The sequence below is a fragment of the Triturus cristatus genome, chromosome 10 (assembly GCF_964204655.1).
Source record: "Triturus cristatus chromosome 10, aTriCri1.1, whole genome shotgun sequence".
Lineage (NCBI taxonomy): Eukaryota > Metazoa > Chordata > Amphibia > Caudata > Salamandridae > Triturus > Triturus cristatus.
In genome coordinates, this window is record NC_140593.1 from 971,791,241 (window position 1) to 971,812,522 (window position 21,282).

Here is a 21,282-nt window from a genome sequence, read left to right on the forward strand (position 1 = left end):
TAGTCTGCAGTCTGACGGTGTGCCGAGAACTTACTGTTTAGACTTTTGGCTCTAAGACTGAAGCGAGAGCCAGCAGGCAAAGATTACTCCTGCAGAGTTATGTGCATTTAGTGACTCAAATACAGATAACACAAATGGTGCACAGTAATGTAAATGTCCAGGCGGTGTTATATTTGCATTAAAAGTATGACATGTATTCACTGTAAAAACCATTAGTGCAGCAATGTCAATGTAGGAGTGTACTATGCCTTTCTCCAAATAATTTAGACTGGGCCAATCGCACTTCTCAGGGGTTGCTGCCTGAAAAAGTGTGTGCTAGTGAATGGAAACAGTGGATTGTTGAGACTGCGTACTTTGCGGCTTAGATTTAGTGTTGAAAATACTTAAATCCATCCAGTGGCATGATGTCTGTAATTTAAATGGCGTTCTGGTGTTTGCCCAATTGTGGGTAGTCATGATTAAGTTAGCATTCTTCTGGACTTGTTAGGCCTACCTAGTGAGTATTAATCCAGACCAATATAGTTCAGTCATACCCCACTCCCCTCTGACTCTGTGTGATCATTGATGTACCAAATCTTTCAGCTGAGTTGCACACCCCCCTATCGCTAGGAGGAAATGCAGAAACCACTGGGGATCTTGCCATGGTTTGAGGTCCGTTTTCTGAAATCCAGGCAAGATGCATCTGCATGAAGTGAATCGGAAAGTAGTAGTTTACATAATCAATGATCTTCTTGCTCTGACACCATGAATCTGTTGACTTGCAGTAGTGCTATTAGTTGATTTTGAGGTTACTGACTTTTCAGAATTCTTGTCTTTTTATTAGTATTTAGTTTTGCATTTGTGCATGATATTGACGTATTAACATGTCTGCCACTTCTTATTCTTTGCTTATAGCTCACTTACAGAAGTTGATGTCTGATAAAAAATGCCCACCTGAAAAAAAGGTTGAGATGGAAAGTGTTCTCACACAGGTCAGCATACTCTGTTTTTACTTCGAACCCTTGCAGTGCGAAAAAGTATATGTCAGATGGCTGCTTGTTTAGCTGAATGATGAGCGTGGCAGGAATGGAACTGAAAAAAAACATTGTTACTCCCAAGTAGCCACTTGTCAATTCTTAACTGTCTCCTGTGATAGATACCATTCATCTTGCAATTGTGCATGTACAGCTGCACCGTGATAGACTGAACTTTAGAAGTCACAGCTTTGCACTTACTAATCTGGAGGCGTAATAGATTGTATTGTGGCTCAAACTCTGTAGACCTTGCTTATTGAAAAACTGCAATCCGTTCTCACGGGAGTGGGGGTCACTTGGATGCCTGAAAAATAAGTTGTACAGCTGGAAAACAGTGTCTGAAGGTCCAGTTTTAAATTTTTTTTATATTTTTAAATGTATACAGTAGGAAATTGAAAAGACGTGCTACACTGCGTAGCATTGTACACTGTTAGAAATATCAATATTTTGGATCGTATATATATGCCAGGATGTTTTAATAAAATGTAGTAATAACCTTCTTTTTATCTTGTTGCTAGATGGACAATTACAGTCAGCAAGACCTGGCAAATCTCTTTGTGATGTATAATGTCAAAGCTCCCCTCACTGGAAATGATCTATCTCCGCCGGTGTCTTTCAACCTGATGTTCCAGACGTCTATTGGGCCTGGCGGGAATATGCCAGGGTATGTTGCCTAGATTGACGCACAATTGTTTTAAGTTCTACTTCATCACATTGGCTCTTGCACCGCATATTGTCTGAAAACTCTCCATGACATCAATGAGCAAAACATCCACAGTGATTAAAGGATAGGAAATATATTGGCAGCAAAAAGGATTGGCAGTGAATGCATCAAACGTTGAAGTGCTAATTTAGATTCATTACCTTGAGATACATAAATCTCAGTGCAATTAAATTAAAATGGCAAAAACAGTACTTACAATAATGGAAAGTTAACATAAAATAAATATGTTTAAGGTGTATGGTAATTAAATAGGATTGAGGATAATTAAAAAGGGAAGTAAAGAAAACAAAAGAGGGTTTACCAGGCTTCCCCCCCATTTTAATTTCGTAAATTCCCTATATAATCCATATGAAGTAGGATGAGTCTAGTTAAATTTCAGGCTCAGTAATAATTGGTCCAGAGATAGGCACATGGAGACACTTTAGATATGCTTCGTAGTCATTTCTAGATTGCTAACATCATTCGTTCTCCGTCAGTTGGTTAGCCTGACATGGCAATTCGTGAGGATGTCATCCATATTTAGTCAAATATTACAGCTATCCAGGAGCTTACATTTTTACTTCAACACTGTGGTTGTGTAAAGATCTGTTTTACTGCTGCCTCTGTCTCAACCCATTAAGGATACTCCTGTAGATTTACATGTTAATTATGTGTTTATCAGCTAAGTGGAAGAGTCCTCAAGTAGAAGATAAGCTACGAAACTGATAAAGAGGTCTGTGGAGTAATCCATCCATTGCAGAGATCTGAATAGAACCTGTATGTCAAAGGTTCCAATATCCCTAGATACACTCTGCATCTCATCTATCTAGAGTTGATTTAAACGAGTACAATTTTGTTGGGTACTATTGGCGTCTATTGGCTGTTCAGTTTCATATGTCTGCTTTACAAGCATGGTAATTATTAACTAAATTAATTTTCATGTTTTGAATACTATTAGGCTTTCTGTGAACTATATTGTTCGGACATTGCGTACTTCCTTCCGATTTACAACCCCCTCTACTCTCAGGGTCCACATCATAACAGTCAGTTGGACATGATACTTCATTTGATTTTGGAATTCACAAATGGTTGCCGGAATACTTGTGAGCAGCTGTATCGCCTGGTGGTTTCTCAGGAGTGCTCCTGGTATTCTTTTGTGAATTCCAGTTTTACATGAGCATATATACATGTGTACATTTCCTCATGCGGAAATCCTTGGCCAAGTGCACCTGATGTGTCTTTTTCTCTCTCTATAAGGGAGTTTCTTTTTCTTGAAGAAATTCCATCATGCCAGTGACAGGACCACTTTAGTAGAACTCTCACTCATTGGAAAACGGTTAAACCTCAGTCAATGAGGTGAGAAGTCTCACAGTAACCTTACAGTAGCAGCACAAAGCACAATATGCCTGAAAAGGTTCAAAACAGTGATACTTTAGTAACACATTTACCTCATTGGAAAAGACCTTCCCAGAGGCCATCACACCTCGGGTGTCTACTATACCTCAGATGGAAGGGAAGTCACGGAGTTTTGCTCTCTTTAGACGGACATGTCTCTACTTCAAAACCTTGACTTTTAGCCTTCCCTTATGTTTGTGTTGCTATCTTCCACCACTACGGATATTGAAAAATCATGTAAATGGAGCCTTTTTGAGGCTTTTGAATCTTGTTTGAAAATGATAGTATTTACTGATAGCCCACACAAAATATGTATTTTCTCCCTTTCTCAGCCCAAAGGACTGCAAAAGTTGCAGAACGTTTTTGTCCGGAATTTTCAGTGACCATGGGCTAAGGCTTTTGCGATGGTTGCAGAAAACCAGGGATGCCGAAGCCTCATACTCCTAGGTTGAGTCTTGATTAATTGCACAGCCTTCATAGGAGAAAATGGCGCCTAAGCACCTTTTGGAAACCCCCAATTCCTCAAAAAAAATATATCCAACAGAAGAACCAGCCTCCACTTCATATTAGCCTCGGAAGAAAGTGGAAAAATAAAGGCTCTAAAAAAATCGGTGAGCTTTTCTTCTCCTTCACTTGACCGGGATCAAAGGAAGGGAAAATCTTTAATACCGCCAACCTGCAGAGGACACCTGGACACAGGTCTGAGATTTTCAACCAGGCTGACTCGTCGCCACCAACACTACTTTCTGAAGTTCAACACTTTCCAGACCTACCACTGAACCTCGTAAAAGTGGACATGTCCGACAATGGCCAATATTCTGACATGGACGAGTGAGAAATGTTCTAGGCTTAGAGTTGCAGAATGGGTCGAGTATATACCTCCTCCACTAGACAGCCTTTCTGATGACATGCCCAGGTTTAATAATTTGATCGAGAGTATCTAAAAGATTTTGACCTTCCAGTGACAAAAAGAGAAACAGATTGCTTTCTGTATTACTTTAGGTAGCCAGTCGGGAAGTCAATCAAGGGTATTTCGATTGCAGACCACCTCTAGCAAGAAAGTGTCAATGTCAAAGCCAGTGACCCTGGCTGCCATAGTGTGGAGATTAAACAACACCATATAAGGCACCAGCTCAGCCTGCATAGTTGGCCACCCAATGGCAGAGTCTGTGCTAATGCAGGCAGCCCGAAGAAGATCCAGTAACCCTGGAACATTATGTACTGCCCTACCCAGCAGAGCAAGACACGGAATGGATGCCGCCGTTAAAGATGTTTTCTTCTATGGTAGCTTGTGTACTCTATGGTAGCTGTGCATTACTGTGCAGATATGACCGCCAGATATGGTCGGGTATAGCTAGCTATCTCAAACGTTTACTTGATGACACAAAGTGAGATGGGAGAGCTGTAGAGCATGAAGGGGTATGAGCGTTAACTGCACTCATTGACTCTGCGAATGGTGTCGCTATCCTGGACTTCCATCAACTGCCGAGTTCAGTAGTGTAAACCATAAAAGCCTGGCCAGGGTCACCCTCTTTTTGACCAGAGACACAGAATAGATTTTTAGATATGTTCTTCGGCAGGGACTCTGTTTGAGAAGCACGTTAATGATGCACTGCAAAACATTGAGACCGATGCAACCAGGTTGTTTAGAGCCTTACAGCAGTGACGATCTCTTCCTATTTGTTGAGCTAGAGGGAAGGTTTGACCATATTGAGGTGCTTGTCAGAGATACAACTATTCCTTCTACCAATCGGAGTTGCAATACCACCAGTCTTATGGCTCTGTAGGACAACAGTCGCATAGAGCAGTGCTCGTCCTAGCTTACACAAATTCTCTGTTAGATGTAGAGGAGGAGGAGGAGGAAGAGGAGGAGGAGGAGGACAATCCAAGTCTTATGACACGAATGTCACCACTGATTACTCTGACACTGGCAGCTACACTTACCACAGCTTGGAGCTCTGGCTCCATAGGTGGCAGAATTACAGCTTTCTAAAAGGAGTGGGCACAAATCACATTGGACAGATGGGTGTTGGATGTTATCCAGTTTGAGCATACCCTGATTGTGTGTGCCTCACAAATGCTTGCAATAACCCACAATATTTGCCAAAGTGGGGTCTCGTCTCATCTGACAACAAGCATTTGCACTGTATAAACCTAAAGAGAGCTATGGATTTATTTACATATGTTTCTTTTCATTATCTTAAATAAAAACGCTCTCTATAAATAGCATCAAGGGAGAAGCACAGATCAGTCAGTGATATATTTTTCTACAGCAGTGCCTCTTCCACTTCATTTTAGGTTTGGCCTAGTAAACCGCTATCTGGAAAGCCTTATGTAATCAAATCCAATATCGATGGGCTTTGAGTACGCACTCTTCATCCATTGGTCAATGTGTCCTTGACAGTTTGCTTCTGGCCAAGGCAGCATGCAGCAGTGGATTGGATCACTTCAGGCATTGTCTCTGACGTTGAGGGATGGGATTTTGTTTAATTGTGAGTCATCACATTTTTCCAGTTGACATGTGCCCACATCTAAAAGATTTTTTTTTAAGTCTTTCTTGTGTGTTAACCTGTGTTTTCAGGTTACAGTGATTCGAAGCCAAAGTATATTTTCTTTGCTCCAATATGAATCCTTTTTTCCTGTGATGTGCATTAAAACGAAAAAGGGCTTTTATTACCTGTTCTAGGTATATTTCCCTGCCAGGAAGCAGAAGCATGTGTACGATATAACTTTTATCTTGATCTGTGATTGGCCATCTGGGCATCACAGTTAACAGGTAAGCAGGCCACGCACGACTATATTTTATAATGCATCACCATAGCACAAAAATAATCTACAAAGGAAAAATTCCCTAATAAAAGGAAATGAGGATATCTTAATTAGTTAACCAAACAATAATCAATGCAACATTTTTGAACTTGGAAGGCATACCTGTACTAGGAGTTTCAACACAATGAGCAGCACCAAACTTCTCCAAACTTCTGAATTGCACCTGTACCTGGACATCCATAGTAGCGGCCTGTTTCTATGTAACCTGATCTGCTCCACAGTCTCCTCTGTCTCATAAACGGTCACGAATGTTGCCATTAGTCAGTTGCACATCATTTCCCCTTAACTTCTTAACCATCACCATACCTCCATTCTTTAATTTCACCTTTCTAACCTTTCCGGACAATTTTATGTGACCAGTATCGACTTTTCTTTTACCCTTGTGATGCCAGCACTTTTTTTTTTATTGCAACAAGTGCTTTTTTTTATTTTCAATCGCCATTGCTCTCACCAACTGATTTGTCGACCTTACCTGGGCCTCCTTTTAGATCTACTTTATTTAACAAACGGGTTACTATAAGTTTCTTGAAAGGTGTCACTCCTGAGATAGTGTCCGCTATTTAATAGCCCTTTCAGCATCTGACCGCTCCACACCACTTTATAAAGCCCACCTGGCACATAAACGTGCTGCTTGTCACCTGCGAGGGTATCCAGCCTCTGCGATAAAATCCACATTTTTTTTTCAGGGCTCTCAGTGGGGTGACCAGATTTGTGGTCAAATGAACTGGGACACTCTCTGAAGCTAGTGGAAGCTGCTAGAAACCTGGCCTTCCTACTTGAAAACCAAACTCACATTTAATAAACGGATGCCAACAATATCCGCTTCCTGCTTTATGGTGCCTAAATTGTTACATTAAATGATTCCTATACTGCCACTAGATGATCGAAAAAAGGGGACACTGGCCCTAGTTGGCCCTATGATTGGTTAGAGGATTTCTCTAAAATTAGGGATCGCAAAACAACTTTTCAGATGCCTTCAGGTGGTTCGGAATGCAGCAGCTGGGCTCCTTCTGAACATGCCTAAAGATTATTCAGTGACTCCATCTCAGATCCTTGCTTTCGCTGCCTGTAAAGAGAAACAAAAGTTATGTTTACAAACTTATGTATAACATTTGGAGCTCTGAGGTACTGGACCAATATACCTGATTGATTAAATTCTCTCCCTGTCAATGTACCCCCCCAACTGCAGTCCAGATGGTTGTATAATGCGCACATATTTGGGAAGTATAAACATTTTTAGGGAATGGATTAAGTGGAGGAATATGTGTTGAAATGTGCTCTATCTTTGTTATCTCAATATTCATTTTTCTCCACATAGGTATCTGAGGCCAGAAACCGCCCAGGGAATTTTCCTCAACTTCAAGCGTCTTCTTGAATTTAACCAGGGCAAACTACCTTTTGCTGCTGCCCAGATTGGGAACTCTTTCCGGAATGAAATTTCGCCTCGCTCTGGACTCATCAGAGTCAGGTACTGCCAGTATTCCTATCCTTGATAGGATATCAGGAAGCGTTTTTATTGTGTTTACTGAATAGACTGCAAAGCTGTGCACTATAACATGGTCCATTTGTTTTATTAAAATGATGTTAAATTGCTCTCTGAGATGGTGGATAATTGCACTCCAACACATCATGTACTGTTTTAAATGTAGCAGTGCATATCATAATTTTCGGGTTGATGAATATAAAGTTCCCTTTATCTGAAATTTAGTGATCGAGAAAAATAGTTTGTGATACAGGTATCCTGTTGTAAAATGTCTTGTCATAAGTTAAATTTACTGGTTTAATCCACTTTCCTGGTATTGTATCTTACACGTCGATATTACGAGAATTAGGTTGACTTTTGAATTTTTTTTTTTACTTAAAATGCAGACGGGTTTCATAGCAATCTTGAATGATATAGAAAGCTAAAGAATCTTTAGCCACCTCGGGAGGAGCAATGAAACTTCAAACTTTTTAACATTTGCATATTAGTTTAACTAGCTAGAAATGTCAAATAGTGAGAGACGCTTTCAGTCTTTTTTTTTTTTAAATCTTTATTCGATCTGTTTACAAATAGATCATAAAAGCACGCTTTCAGACACTGCTAGTGAATTGCAGATTACAAGTTTGAAACCCGCCATTCAGCCTTCCGTCCTCCCGAGGTTGTTTAATTGAGCACTGTTTTATTATTAACACCGGTTATGTACACATCTTAAAAATAGTAGAAACGACAGGTTTTCATATGAACGAAACCCACTCACTAGTCTCCTAATTGCATAATGTGGCCCTCTGATGCAAGGCTATTGGCAAATCCTCAGATTTAGTGTTCTAGACTGAGCAGAAGAGCTCTGTCTCTGTTGGCACCAAGGTTATGGAACTCCGTGCCAACGTCTCTAATGGTGGAGGGAGGGAATTAACAAACCAATACATAAAAGCCTAAAACTTTTCTTTTTAACTGAAATCTGACTTTGTTTAGCATGGGGATGCCTTTTAGGCAGTTGTTGGCTCTTAATAAATGGTTAGTAATAGTTATCAGCAAGAGTGAGAGCGAAAAAGGATAAAGGAGCACTCTTGGTCCTCCAACTAAGGTAGCTTAAACAACAAAAGAGTGTGCCTTCTGATGAGAAGAGCAGGCATGAAGAGTCTTGCTAGATTCTTTAGAAAGCCCTCACTCACCAACCTAGTTGGTGACATGCTTCATCATCGGGGCCCACCAGGAGAGGCCAAGTGCCTTCCCCGGTGTGCTTCAATGCCAGAATTACTGTGGAGCTGGGTTTTTTGTGATTGAGTGAGTGTGATGGTTAAATATGTCGAGATTGTGTCCAGAAATGATTTATTAGTTGGCCAATCTGACACACTTATAAACAAGGTGTGGGATAGAAAACTGGATAGATTGTTCAGTTATATCCCGTGGTGTGAGGTCGACATGTTTCTGCCTGAGTGGTGCTATTTACCAGGCATTCATCAGGACCACAAGGGGGGGTGTTACCTCGGCGGTATGGGCGTGCTAACGCCAACCCTATCCAGAGGACGTGAATGATCGAAAAATTGGGTTACAAATTGCAATCCTATATTTCAGGGGTTGCTCTCTTTGGAGAAACCAGATTGCACATACGGTGTGAAAGTTTATCACAGCATGGGTCTCGGGAGGGGGGTGGTGGCAAGTTGGCACACCGCCTTCAATGCCAGGCACCCGCTTGGTACCTGCAGCAAGCCTCGTAAACCAGACCCCATCGAGCAGAGCAGTATGCAAAACGGTTTGCACTGTTGCTGAAATCCTGTGGACACATTAAAGTTAACTAAACTTAGTTGGGGCACATGATTTAGTGGGTTGATGCCAATTATGAACTCCCTGTAGCTGTTATGGTTCACACTTGTTATTCTTGTTTTCTTGTAAACACCCTGATGGGACTTGTACAAGTTTGTTTTATTTTTCCTTAAAACAGTTCAATTTAAGGGCCGTTCTTAAAAAATGCAACAATGCTTGTTCCCTGAAATCTGTATCTTTGAAGTAAAGATGTGCATAGTGGCGGTGAGCATTGGCCCAAGGGTCCATCTGATAAACCCGAAAGGTGGTTCTCAAGCCATATCGTGACATAGGTAGTGTCAAAACTATAAAGGGATTTTCGTTTTTGATTTGTTTTATTTTCATTTCGTGTTTAGAGAATTCACAATGGCAGAGATTGAACATTTTGTGGACCCAAAGGAAAAGGTGCATCCCAAATTTGAGCTTGTGGCAGACCTGAACATCCTTCTTTATTCCTCCAAAGCGCAGATCAGTGGGGAATCGGCCCAGATTATGCGACTTGGCGATGCAGTTGAACAGGTAATACTTGCGTTCATATGGTTATGTTCGAGGCATATGAGCTGCAGATTACACACTTGTGCATAGATCGCCATCTGGTGTTGGGCCCGGATGTTTGCAGTTTGTTTTTCCACTTGGAAAGTCTTTGGAAGTCACGAGTTCGGTGACTCCTCCCTTGGATCGTATTGCGCATGGGCTTCGGCTCCATCCTCGGATTGTTTTTTTCAGCCATCGGGCTCGGATGTAATCTTCGCGCTCCGGTTCCGAACAGCTTCCAGTTCGAAGATCGACGCGCAATCTTCACCCCAATTCGCGGTCTCCAAACTCGACGCGCCTCTCATCGGCAAGACCTTCGGTTCCAGTCGTCGACGGCGGCCTTCGGGCCTACCCAAGCTCCGGTCCTGGCTATTGGAAAGGACTCCATTTAAAAAGTGTCCTCGATGTGGATCAAAATTCCCCCACACCTATCTCCACGAGGTGTGCAACCTCTGCCTCTCCCCTGAACACGAGGCTCGAGACTGTCCGGCGTTTAAATCCTTCCGGTCCAAGAAAACGATTCGGGACCGAAGAGCCAGAAGAACCATGGCACACTCTTCGACGGCGATCCCGGACGACATCTTCGGGGAAGGCGTCGACGCTCCAGAAGAGCACCACACCGACGAGGGACTCGTCAGCGCCTCCGAAGCCGACTATTCAGATGTGGAGGACATCACTCCGGCACAGAGGGTTGTGAGTACTACTCTACCCCCCCACACCCTCGCCGGCACCGAAAAAGGCTTCGGTCACGCCTTCGGGCCTAAGCAAGGCCAAAGACACTGCTTCCCACACTGCACCTTCGGGGCCGGTAAAGAAGCCAATTAAGCCTTCAGGCGGCTCGAGCCAGCCCACCGTCGGAGCTGATAAACATCCTTCGGCACCGAAAAAGAAACCGGCCTCCATCTCGACACCAAGCCCCACACTGAAACATTCGGGGTCGAGACCTAGCTCCTCGGCACCAACCCCATCCTCAGTACCGACAAAAGCCCACAAGATCACCGGCACCGACATTTCGAAGCCGAAATCCATCTTGGCGCCTACTAAGCAACCGGAGCTTCCCATGCATGGTTCCAAACAGCGAACTAGCACCGACAAGCCTAAGAAATCAACGGCCCGACGCCTTCGGCGCCGACGGACCAACCAACCTCTCCAGAACTATTTACACCGGATCCCTTACAAAAAACATTAACTAAGGATCCCAAAACTGGACATTTAATGCTCTCTATCAAAAAGAGACAGTTAGACAAACCTGCTCCGCCTCCACCTCCAAAAAGGAAGGACTCTGCTACCTCCCCTTTCAGACTACCTTCCCCACCTCCACCACCTCCTCCACCTTCCCCTCCTCCCCCTCCTCCACCTCCTCCACCTTCGCCACCCCCACCTCATCATTCCCCCACTCCATTCCCGGATGATGATGATCAAGGGGATCCATACGACGACATAGGGGATGTACCCCAAGATATACCTACAGGGGACCCCACTCCCACAGGATCTCCAGACCCATGGGACGATTATAATATCTCTGATGTCCCTAACGTCCCACAAGACGATCTTTACCCTTCCAGACCTTCTCCACCAGAAGACTCCTTAGGGTTCAATCATTTATTGCAAAGGGCGGCACACTACCACAGGGTAGATTTACATACCGACCCAGTGGAGGAGGATTTCCTCCTAGATACATTTGACACCACACATAGGATCACCTCCATATTGCCTATGCTAAAAGGTGTTATAAAACATGCGCCGGAGGTGTTTAAGGACCCAGTCAGGGCCAGGGTCATTAACCCGTGCATTGAGATAAAATATAAAGCCGCCCCAACAGACCCCTCCTACATCAGAGGGCCAGCGCCACTAGATTCCTTGGTGGTATCCACAGCACGGAAAAGGGCCAACTCCCAGGCGTCGGGTGACGCACCACCACCTGACAAAGAGTCTAAACTCTTGGACGCATCAGGCAAACGTACTGCATCTCAGGCGGCCAATATATGGCGTATCGCCAATACACAAGCACTACTAGCGATGTATGACCGGGCCCATTATGACGAGTTAGAAGCCATAATGCACCATCTCCCTGATAAATACAAAACTAGGGCCAATGAGCTAATTCAGGAGGGCAAAACAATTACCAATACCTCCATACGTTGTGCCTTAGATGCAGCAGACACAGCCTCTAGGGCTATCAATACTAGTGTCCTCCTCTGTCGCCATGCCTGGCTAAGGGTATCAGGTTTTAAACCGGAGATACAAGCCTCCATCCTCAACCATCCCTTTGACCAGGACCATCTGTTTGGACCCAAAGTGGATGACGCCCTAGAGGAAATGAAAAAGGACACTGACACGGCAAAATCCATGGGAGCCTTACAATCTCACCCTCCCAGACGCTCCTTTCGCTGCTCTTCCTTTCGGAGCACATCCAAAGGCTACTCCTCAGACACCGCTTCCACTGCTTACAAATCCCCTACTCAGTCCACCTTTACAAGGGGTTACCAAAGAGGCGGCTACAGGGGCAACAATAACAAAGGCAGAGGCAAAACAAACACCGCCCGCTCTGGCACCACGCCTCCCCAATGACTTCCCTCCGCTTCCCCCAGACCATCACACTCCGGTCGGGGGCAGACTCCAACATTTCCTTCCGGTCTGGACTACCATCACCTCAGACAAATGGGTGACACAAATAATTCAGTCAGGCTACTGCCTAGAACTAACATCTACCCCCCCAAACATTCCACCCAGACAACGCCCGATGTCACCAGAACATCTGCGGCTACTCAAGCAGGAGGTAATCTCCCTCCTAGACAAAGAGGCAATGGAAGACGTTCCAACCAACCAACAAAATATAGGGGTCTACTCCCTGTATTTTCTCATACCAAAAAGGGACGAGACTCTACGGCCCATCCTAGACCTTCGGCCCCTAAACACATACATACACTCAGACCACTTTCATATGGTGACGCTTCAGCAGGTACTTCCGCTACTTTCCCAAAACGACTTCCTCACCACTTTGGACCTAAAAGACGCTTACTTCCACATTCCAGTGCACAAAGCCCACAGGCAGTACCTCGGATTTGTAGTGGACGGCCAACACTACCAATTCAAAGTGCTCCCGTTCGGAGTCACAACCGCACCACGAGTATTCACCAAGTGCCTAGCAGTGGTGGCAGCACATCTGCGAAGACAACACATTCATGTCTTCCCATACCTAGACGACTGGTTGATAAAAGCCAGTTCATACAATCAGTGTGTACAACACACACACACCACCATCCAGCTACTTCATCAGCTGGGCTTCACGGTAAACCACGAAAAGTCCCATCTCCAACCATCCCACATAAAACAATATCTAGGTACCACTATAGACACCTCAAAAGCGCTCGCCTACCCCAATCCTGCCAGGATTGCAAGCATTCAGGCCCTATGTGCAAAATTCATAGCACAACACTCCCTTCCAGCTCAGATGTTCATGCAACTAATAGGGATGATGGCCTCTTGCATCTTCATAGTACCTCACGCAAGACTCCAGATGTGTCCTCTCCAAGAGTGCTTAGCGCACCAATGGAACCAGGCCCAGGGTCAATTAACAGATCTGGTGTTGGTAGACGGTCGTACCCATCGCTCTCTGCAGTGGTGGACCACCACAAACCTTTCCAAAGGTCGACCGTTCCTGGACCCGGTTCCACAGATAGTTCGAACAACAGACGCATCGCTCTCCGGCTGGGGAGCTCATCTATTACATCTCACCATGCAAGGCAAATGGACACCTCAACAGAAGCTACTCCATATCAACCATCTGGAGTTACTAGCGATCTTCCTAGCCCTAAAATCCTTTCAGACAACATCACAGCCATGTATTATATTCAAAAACAAGGCGGCACACACTCTCCACAGCTCTCTCAATTAGCACAGGGCATATGGAGATGGGCCATACCCCGGAAAGTCTTTCTCCTAGCCCAACATGTCCCAGGAGTTCAAAACACTATAGCAGATCTACTCAGCAGACACAAACAACAACTCCACGAGTGGGAACTTCACCCGCAAGTTCTTCCTCCGTACTTTCAAATGTGGGGGCATCCACAGATAGACCTCTTCGCCACCCACGAAAACAAAAAATGCCCAAGCTTCGCCGCCAGATACCCACACCCATTGTCCAAAGGCAATGCGATATGGATAAACTGGTCAGGCAGATTTGCGTACGCTTTCCCGCCTCTCCCACTCATTCCACTAGTAGTGCGCAAACTACAACAGCACTCCCTCATACTAATATTAGTAGCGCTAACTTGGGCCAGACAACCGTGGTACACCACACTGCTGGAACTATCGGTAGTACCACATCAAAAATTACGCCTCTCTCCACACCTCTTAACCCAGAATCATGGAGAGATCAGACACCCGGACCCAGCTCAGCTCAACCTTGCGATCTGGCTCCTGAAATCCTAGAATTCGGGTACCTAAATCTTCCCCCTGACTGTATGAACGTCATCAAAGAAGCTAGGCGCCCTACCACTAGAGCGTGCTACGCCGCCAAGTGGAAACGTTTTGTTATCTATTGTCATAACACAATCAATCCACTAGATGTGTCCATTCAACACATCATAGGCTACTTACTCCACCTACAAAGGTGCAATCTAGCCTATACGTCCATTCAACTACACCTAGCAGCCATAGCAGCTTACCTACAAAACAGGCAACATCTCTCACTCTTTAGAGTACCTACCATTAAAGCCTTCATGGAAGGCCTTAAAAGAATAATTCCCCCCAGAGTGCCACCCTCACCTGTGTGGAACCTAAATATCGTTCTCACCAGACTAATGGGACCTCCTTTTGAACCTCTACACAAATGTGAACTTCAATTCTTAACATGGAAAACCGCTTTTCTTCTAGCCATCACTTTCCTCAGAAGGGTCAGTGAGATACAAGCATTTACTATTCAAGAACCTTTTCTACAAATGCACCATAATAAGGTGGTTCTCCGTACCAACCCAAAATTCCTCCCCAAAGTCATTTCTCCTTTTCACCTAAACCAATCTGTAGAACTATCAGTATTCTTCTCGCAACCACAAACTGTTGCAGAAAGAGCTCTTCACACACTAGATGTCAAACGAGCCTTACTCTACTACATCGAGAGAACACAACCTTTCCGCAAGACCAAACAACTGTTTGTCTCTTTCTCTCCACCACACAAGGGCAACCCCATCTCCAAGTCGGGGATAGCTAGGTGGATTGTCAAATGTATTCAAATTTGCTACCATAAAGCAAAACGAACGCTATCCGTTCCCCCTAAAGCCCATTCTACATGTTAAATAGGGGCTTCAATGGCTTTTCTAGGGAACATCCCATTAGATGATCTCTGCAAAGCAGCTACATGGTCAACACTGCACACTTTCACCAAACACTATTGTGTAGATGTGCAAACTAAGCAACAAGCTAGTGTGGGCCAGGCTGTACTCAAAACATTATTTCAAACCACTGCAACAGATATGGGTGGTTGCCACTAACGGTGGGTACTGCTATATAATCTATGCACAAGTGTGTAATCTGCAGCTCATATGCCTCGAACGGAATATGCTACTTATCAGTATGCATCTGTTCCTGGCATGTAGAGCTGCAGATCTACACACGCCCACCCGCCTCCCCGGCTACCTGTATCTGTTCCAGCTTATCTTATGTAGATAAACACACATGGGCATCTTCACTGTTATTACTACGCTCCATCTTTCCCTGCTGGCGAAAAACAATCTGAGGATGGAGCCGAAGCCCATGCGCAATACGATCCAAGGGAGGAGTCACCGAACTCGTGACTTTCAAAGACTTTCCAAGAGGAAAAACAAACTACAAACATCCGGGCCCAACACCAGGTGGCGATCTATGCACAAGTGTGTAGATCTGCAGCTTTACATGCCAGGAACAGATGCATACTGGTAAGTAGCATATTCCTTCTGTGCTCACAGAGACAGCGTTTTTGCATCTGATATTTATTTTGCATGTATTTGTTTCAAAGTAATGCCTGTGGGATATAGGCTGTTAACCTCAGTCATAGCATGCTAAAACTAATGCTGGCTATTGCTTCAGTGACTTTGGGCTATCATAGGAATTTTGTCTGGTTGTGCCTGTTGATTATATTTCAATGTTGAATGTACTGCAACGCATTGCAATTTGGTGGAAGACAACCTGTTCAACAAGATCGGTTGTCTGCGCTTTGTATGTAGATACGTTTTGAAATTAATCAGACTAGTAAGCATTGTTTTTTGCAGTGCTTAGACATCACAACTGTTTGCTGCGAATTGTTGGACTCCTTTAATTCAAGGAGACTTGTTGAGGGTTGAATAAATCCATGGGACCTGTTGAGGGTTGAATAAGTGGTCCCATGGAAAGTGTACTAGTAGCAAGTGCAGACCGCTGACTATTTGTGTGATCTGATCTAATTTGAACTATATTTTGAAGGATTGCTTTTTCACTTTTTTGTAAGTTCTGATGTGTAGTTAATTCCATAGGGGACCCTAGCAGAAGGGAGCAAAATGAAGTGTTAGCATTATCTGCTGCATGGACTAGCTCCCTTGTGTTTCACTCTTATTTCTTTGCCTGCACTAGTGACCAGCATCACGAGGATCTGGAGTTATGACAACTTGTAGCAGGCACCAGTGGATTTTTACTACACGTTTTTAGATCATTCTTAATCTCCCCCCATATGGTAGTATGTTTAAACATTGGTTGAAAGGGATTTCTTTGAACAGTGGGATGAGAACATCAAGTGTAATCGTGTAGTTTTTGCAAAGTCCAGAGAGGAACATACACACATCCTGCCAGTAACCTTGTCTTTTAATATGCAGGAGGCATGTCTATTTTTAGTTTCATAAGTGTAAAGTGAATGATTGCCACCATTTAAAAAATATGTTGGGACTCTATAAGGTATGATCCAATGGTTATTCTACACTTGTAGTGGAAATCTCAGAAAGGGAAGTTGTTTACATTTTGTTTTAATAGCATGTTTATTGAGAGGACCACCGTTGGTAGCTTTTGGAGCACAATGGCAAATAACCACATAGGAGCATTAAATATCTTTCAAAATATGTACATAATTAAGATACTATCCATAAACTCCCAAAAGGTCATATTAAAATGTTTGATAGATAGCCACATATACTCAAGAAAAGCATAGCATTTACATTCCTTAACGCAGCATAAAAAGATAGGTTTACTTTTTTATTTTTTTTAATAAAGTTCAATGTACTTGTGATCAGCTAAACATTGAGGGAAATAGCTGAAAAGATGCAACAACTCGAGCAAAAATCTAGATTATTTAGAAAACCTCAGAACTTTGTCAAGGATCGGAGCAGCTTCTATAAGTGTTGGCCTGGCAGAAATTACCAACTTTTCAGCAAGTAAATGGTTTGTGTAAATAAATTGCTTTCTAGGCCATCATTTTCTACAGAATGCCAGGGACCACTACAACAGTGATCATAGGACTATAATTTGATGCTCTAACTTCTAAATGCCCACAATCAGCCAGCTGAAGCGCAGCCTATAAGAGACTCATTGAAATTTGGGATGGCTACCTTTTTACCCAGCCAAGCGAGGTAAGAGCCTGCTTCATTGTCCTAAACTCAAAGGAGAGAGGAGGCTTCTGAGAAAAGAAAAAGAAAAGTTGCAAATTAGCTCACTGGCGCATACGTTCAGAATGCGTTTATTTTGTTATCTTGAGTTCACATTAAGTCAAAAGGTTCTGGCATGCCAGACAGCCTATAGAGATGCCAATAAATGAGCGATCTGTAAGCTACTTTTAGCAGCAAGCCAGGAATAGAAGGAATTACTGATTTTTTTTATTTATTTATTTTCTATTTTTTATGAGGATCTGCTCTCCCAGCTCGGGAGGTGTGAGAAATTGGGTTGGTGGGTTGTAAGCGCTTCTCAAGGAACCACCACAATCCTGGTCATGGTGAACCACAAAAAGTCACTAAATTAACCTGTGATTAAACCTCTGGTAGCTTGGCACAAAGGTAGTCAGGCTTAACTTAGAGGCAGTGTGTAAATTATGTATGCAGCACCCAAACCGTAATAAAGTGAAATCACAGCACAAAAAGAATCCCACACTAATTTAGAACAATAGTAATTTTTAATAAATTATTTGACATCAAAACAGAAATCCAACCAGTGGAAGATCAAATATGCAATTTCAAAGGTTTTAAGGTATGCATAGTGCCTAAAAGTACAAAGTGTCACTTGCAATTATCTGGGTTTGCAAGACCAGGAGACAGTCACAAGTTCAGGCCGACCGTGATGGATTGTGGTCTGGATACAGGGACCGGGTTCGTCCAGCTGAAAAAGTTACCTTCTCAAAGTCCAACGCTAAGAGTCCGATTCGCGGTGGTGGAGGCCTCAAGGAGCAGGGAGAGTGTCACGGATGATAGTCACTGTAAGCACAAAGAGCAGGCTGGGCGTTGCAGATGATAGTCGCTGCAGCGCAAAGATGCTATCAGTTGTTGTGGACCGTCATTGGTGGAGCTTTGCATTGGCAGTCATCGTGGGCTATTGATACTGTAGATCAAAGTGCATTTGCCAATCGTCATTGGTGGTCACTAGCATGAGTAGTCGAGTTCACAGGTGCTTTATGTTGTGGTTGGTGCAGGTGGCAATATGTTTGCTCGAACAGGTGCTTGCACTGTCACTAACTTGCTTTGCAGAGACCAGCAGGTCCAGTACAGCAGGTCAGCTGGGCAGTTGCTGAGAGGACTCTGGAGCTTGCTTTGTTCCTGTAGCTCATAACAGGAGGCCAGCTAACTATGCCTTGTAGTTAGTTAGGTAGCCTAAGAAGGGAGCAAGTCCAGTCCTCCTTCTCAGACAGCAGGGCGGTCCTCCTTCTGTAGTATTCACAGGCCCAGGAGTGTACTTAAGCTTGGGTCTAAGGGTCCTAGTTGTATACCTGGTACCAGCTTTGAAGTTGAAGAAACTTCTTAAGTTTCCCCCCTACAAAAGTGTCTGGAATTTTCTGCTTCCCTGGTCCAAGGATGTCTGGGGGTATAATAGGCTAGTGTGAACTTCTTTGTGCATGTGCTGAGACAGCTCCTTTGAAGTGCAAGTGTGGCTGTTCACAGCCCCCGCCCCATCCTGCTTGGAAGGGCCGTCCGATCCTTGTAGTTTGTGGCTGTCTAGGAGGGATACACAAAGACCAACGGCCAACTACACCTAGTACATTTGTGCCCCAAGAAACAGGCTGCAGGAATCAAATGGTTAGGAAAGAAAAATGCCAACTTTCTTAAAGTCGCATTTTCGAAATTGACTTACCATCCAACTTTACCATTAAAACGTATTTTAAAATGTAATCGGGCAACCCAGTGTTATCCTATGAGAGAGGTGAGGCTCACAATAGTGAAACATGAATTTGAGAGTTTTTCACTACCAGGGCATGTAAAAGTTAAAAGTACATGCCCAAACTTGTAAATATAATGCACCCTGCCCTGGCTGTTTAGGGCCTACCTTAGTGTTGACTTATACGTCATTAAAAGGAGGTTTTAGGCCTTGGAAGGGCATTATTTTGCCAACTCAAATTGGCAGTTTAAAACTGTATACCGGCTGCAGTGGCAGACCTGAGACATTTAAAAAGGCTACTTAAGTGAATGGCACAACAAGTGCTGCAAGACCACTAGTTGCTTTTAAATTGCAAGCCCTGGGTACATGTAGTACCATTTCACTAGGATCTTATAAGTACATTAATTGTGCCAGTTGGGTATAATCCAGTGTAACTGTGTTTTAGGGGAGTGAGCATAAGCATGTTAGCACTGATTAGGAGTGAAAAAGTGCAGAGAGTCCTAGGGCCAACAGAAACTGATTTGGGAAAACGGGAGTGGAGAAGGCAAAAAGCTTGTTGGTGACCATGGAGAGATGGGGGAAGTCCAACAACAGGGCATAGGTCATCCGCTGCATCTTCCTTACATGCTTTTTGTTTGCCTTGTAACACCACCTATAAACCAAGTGAGGATATTTATTTCGTTAAACAGTGATTGTGTAGTTAGTTTGGTGAGTCATCTACATATTGTTACAAGATATTTGTATGGCATTAAGAAAAATCAATGAGCTTGGAAGGCAATCCTATTGAATACGTGAGGCAAATATCCCCTTGGAGATATTACATATGCTTGAGACCCAAGGAAGGTTTAAAAAAGGTTGGGTGAATTATTTTCAAATTTGCTGTGAACTGTCTGGAACTTCTGATTGTCCTTTTAGGATCTTGCGACCAACTGTAAAGATGCTCATGGTAATTACAAGGTGTCTGTCACCTTACTTGATTTTTTTTGTGGATTTTTTTACTATGTGTGAGGAAAGGAGTTCTAACTGCTGCTTGTAGTTTTCTAATCATTAACTATTTTCTGACTTTAAATCTGGGAATATGTCTTTAAAAGAAGCCCTAAGCTTCTCCCTAACTAGAGTAACCATTACTGTTTATTTTTCTTTACTGTTTATTTTATGTTAGGGTGTCATCAACAACTCTGTCTTAGGGTACTTCATTGGAAGAATCTACCTCTACCTCACCAAAGTTGGTGTGAGTCCAGATAAACTCCGTTTCCGACAGCACATGGAGAACGAGATGGCTCACTATGCCTGTGACTGCTGGGATGCAGAGACCAAAACCTCCTATGTAAGCAACTTTCTTATAGGTACCAATTTATGTTTGTGTGTTTCTCTTTCATTAAATAAAATGGTCTTTAAGTGCTAGGTCTTCTTCATCCCCCTGCGCCCCCCCCATTTCCTCATAGTACATGGTGCCATGTTTGTACCCCTTGATCAGCAATTATCTGTTTCTTCATAGTATCCATTCCTGATAAAAAATATTAGCATTGTTAACATTATGTAGGAATTTTGTTTGTCTAGGTTTTTTGTTGCATTCTTTTTGTTTGAACAGTCTGTGTGAGGCTTGTTACCATTTAGTGAGATGGAGAGCAGGGTGCTCATTAATGAGGAATACCTGAGATCTTATTTCTTACTCGAGAGACCTTAAATGTCCCTTTTGTTTTTAGAAGTCATTTACTTTGGAGTGGGTCACTGTACTAGTACAACCTTGTGTGTAACTGGTTTCAAAGTGTATATGTAGGAAGGTGGAGTATTATGTGATGTGGGGATTAAACAGCCACCATGTATTAGTATCACGATATCCGAAAGATGGCCCTTGGATTCACAATAACAAACCTTTAGTTCAGTCCTGGTAGAGTGGCAAAGAACAGTCCGGCTTTACTAGAGGAACATGTGTTAAGCATTTCAGAGTACCAACATGGATGATAGGTAATTGACAAAACACAATTGAAATCTGACACTAATTTATAATAACGAAGTGTATTTTTATCTTAATTTAGACACCAAAATGTGCGGACAACAAACATATAACAGGAGTTATAGATTTTAGAAGCAATATAAAATCATTGCAAAAAAATACAGAGCAACTTTTATCATTGCTGTCGATGTGAAAAACCACTAGTGACAATCGGCCATCTGCAGGTTGAGCTACGCGGAACCCTTGCAGGGTAAAGGTCATGCGG

General features: G+C 43.3%; 1 protein-coding gene across 2 annotated transcripts in view; it reads left to right on the plus strand.

Annotated features, from left to right (window-relative positions):
* The window catches only part of GARS1 (glycyl-tRNA synthetase 1), a 102,035-nt gene that overhangs the window by 29,990 nt on the left and 50,763 nt on the right, over positions 1 to 21,282 (plus strand). For both annotated transcript variants that reach the window (XM_085628877.1, XM_085628876.1), the window contains exons 6-10: positions 895 to 971; positions 1,532 to 1,677; positions 7,259 to 7,408; positions 9,583 to 9,745; positions 20,223 to 20,387. In XM_085628877.1, coding sequence (XP_085485003.1) covers positions 895 to 971; positions 1,532 to 1,677; positions 7,259 to 7,408; positions 9,583 to 9,745; positions 20,223 to 20,387 — 701 coding nt within the window. The remainder of the gene's footprint in view (positions 1 to 894; positions 972 to 1,531; positions 1,678 to 7,258; positions 7,409 to 9,582; positions 9,746 to 20,222; positions 20,388 to 21,282) is intronic.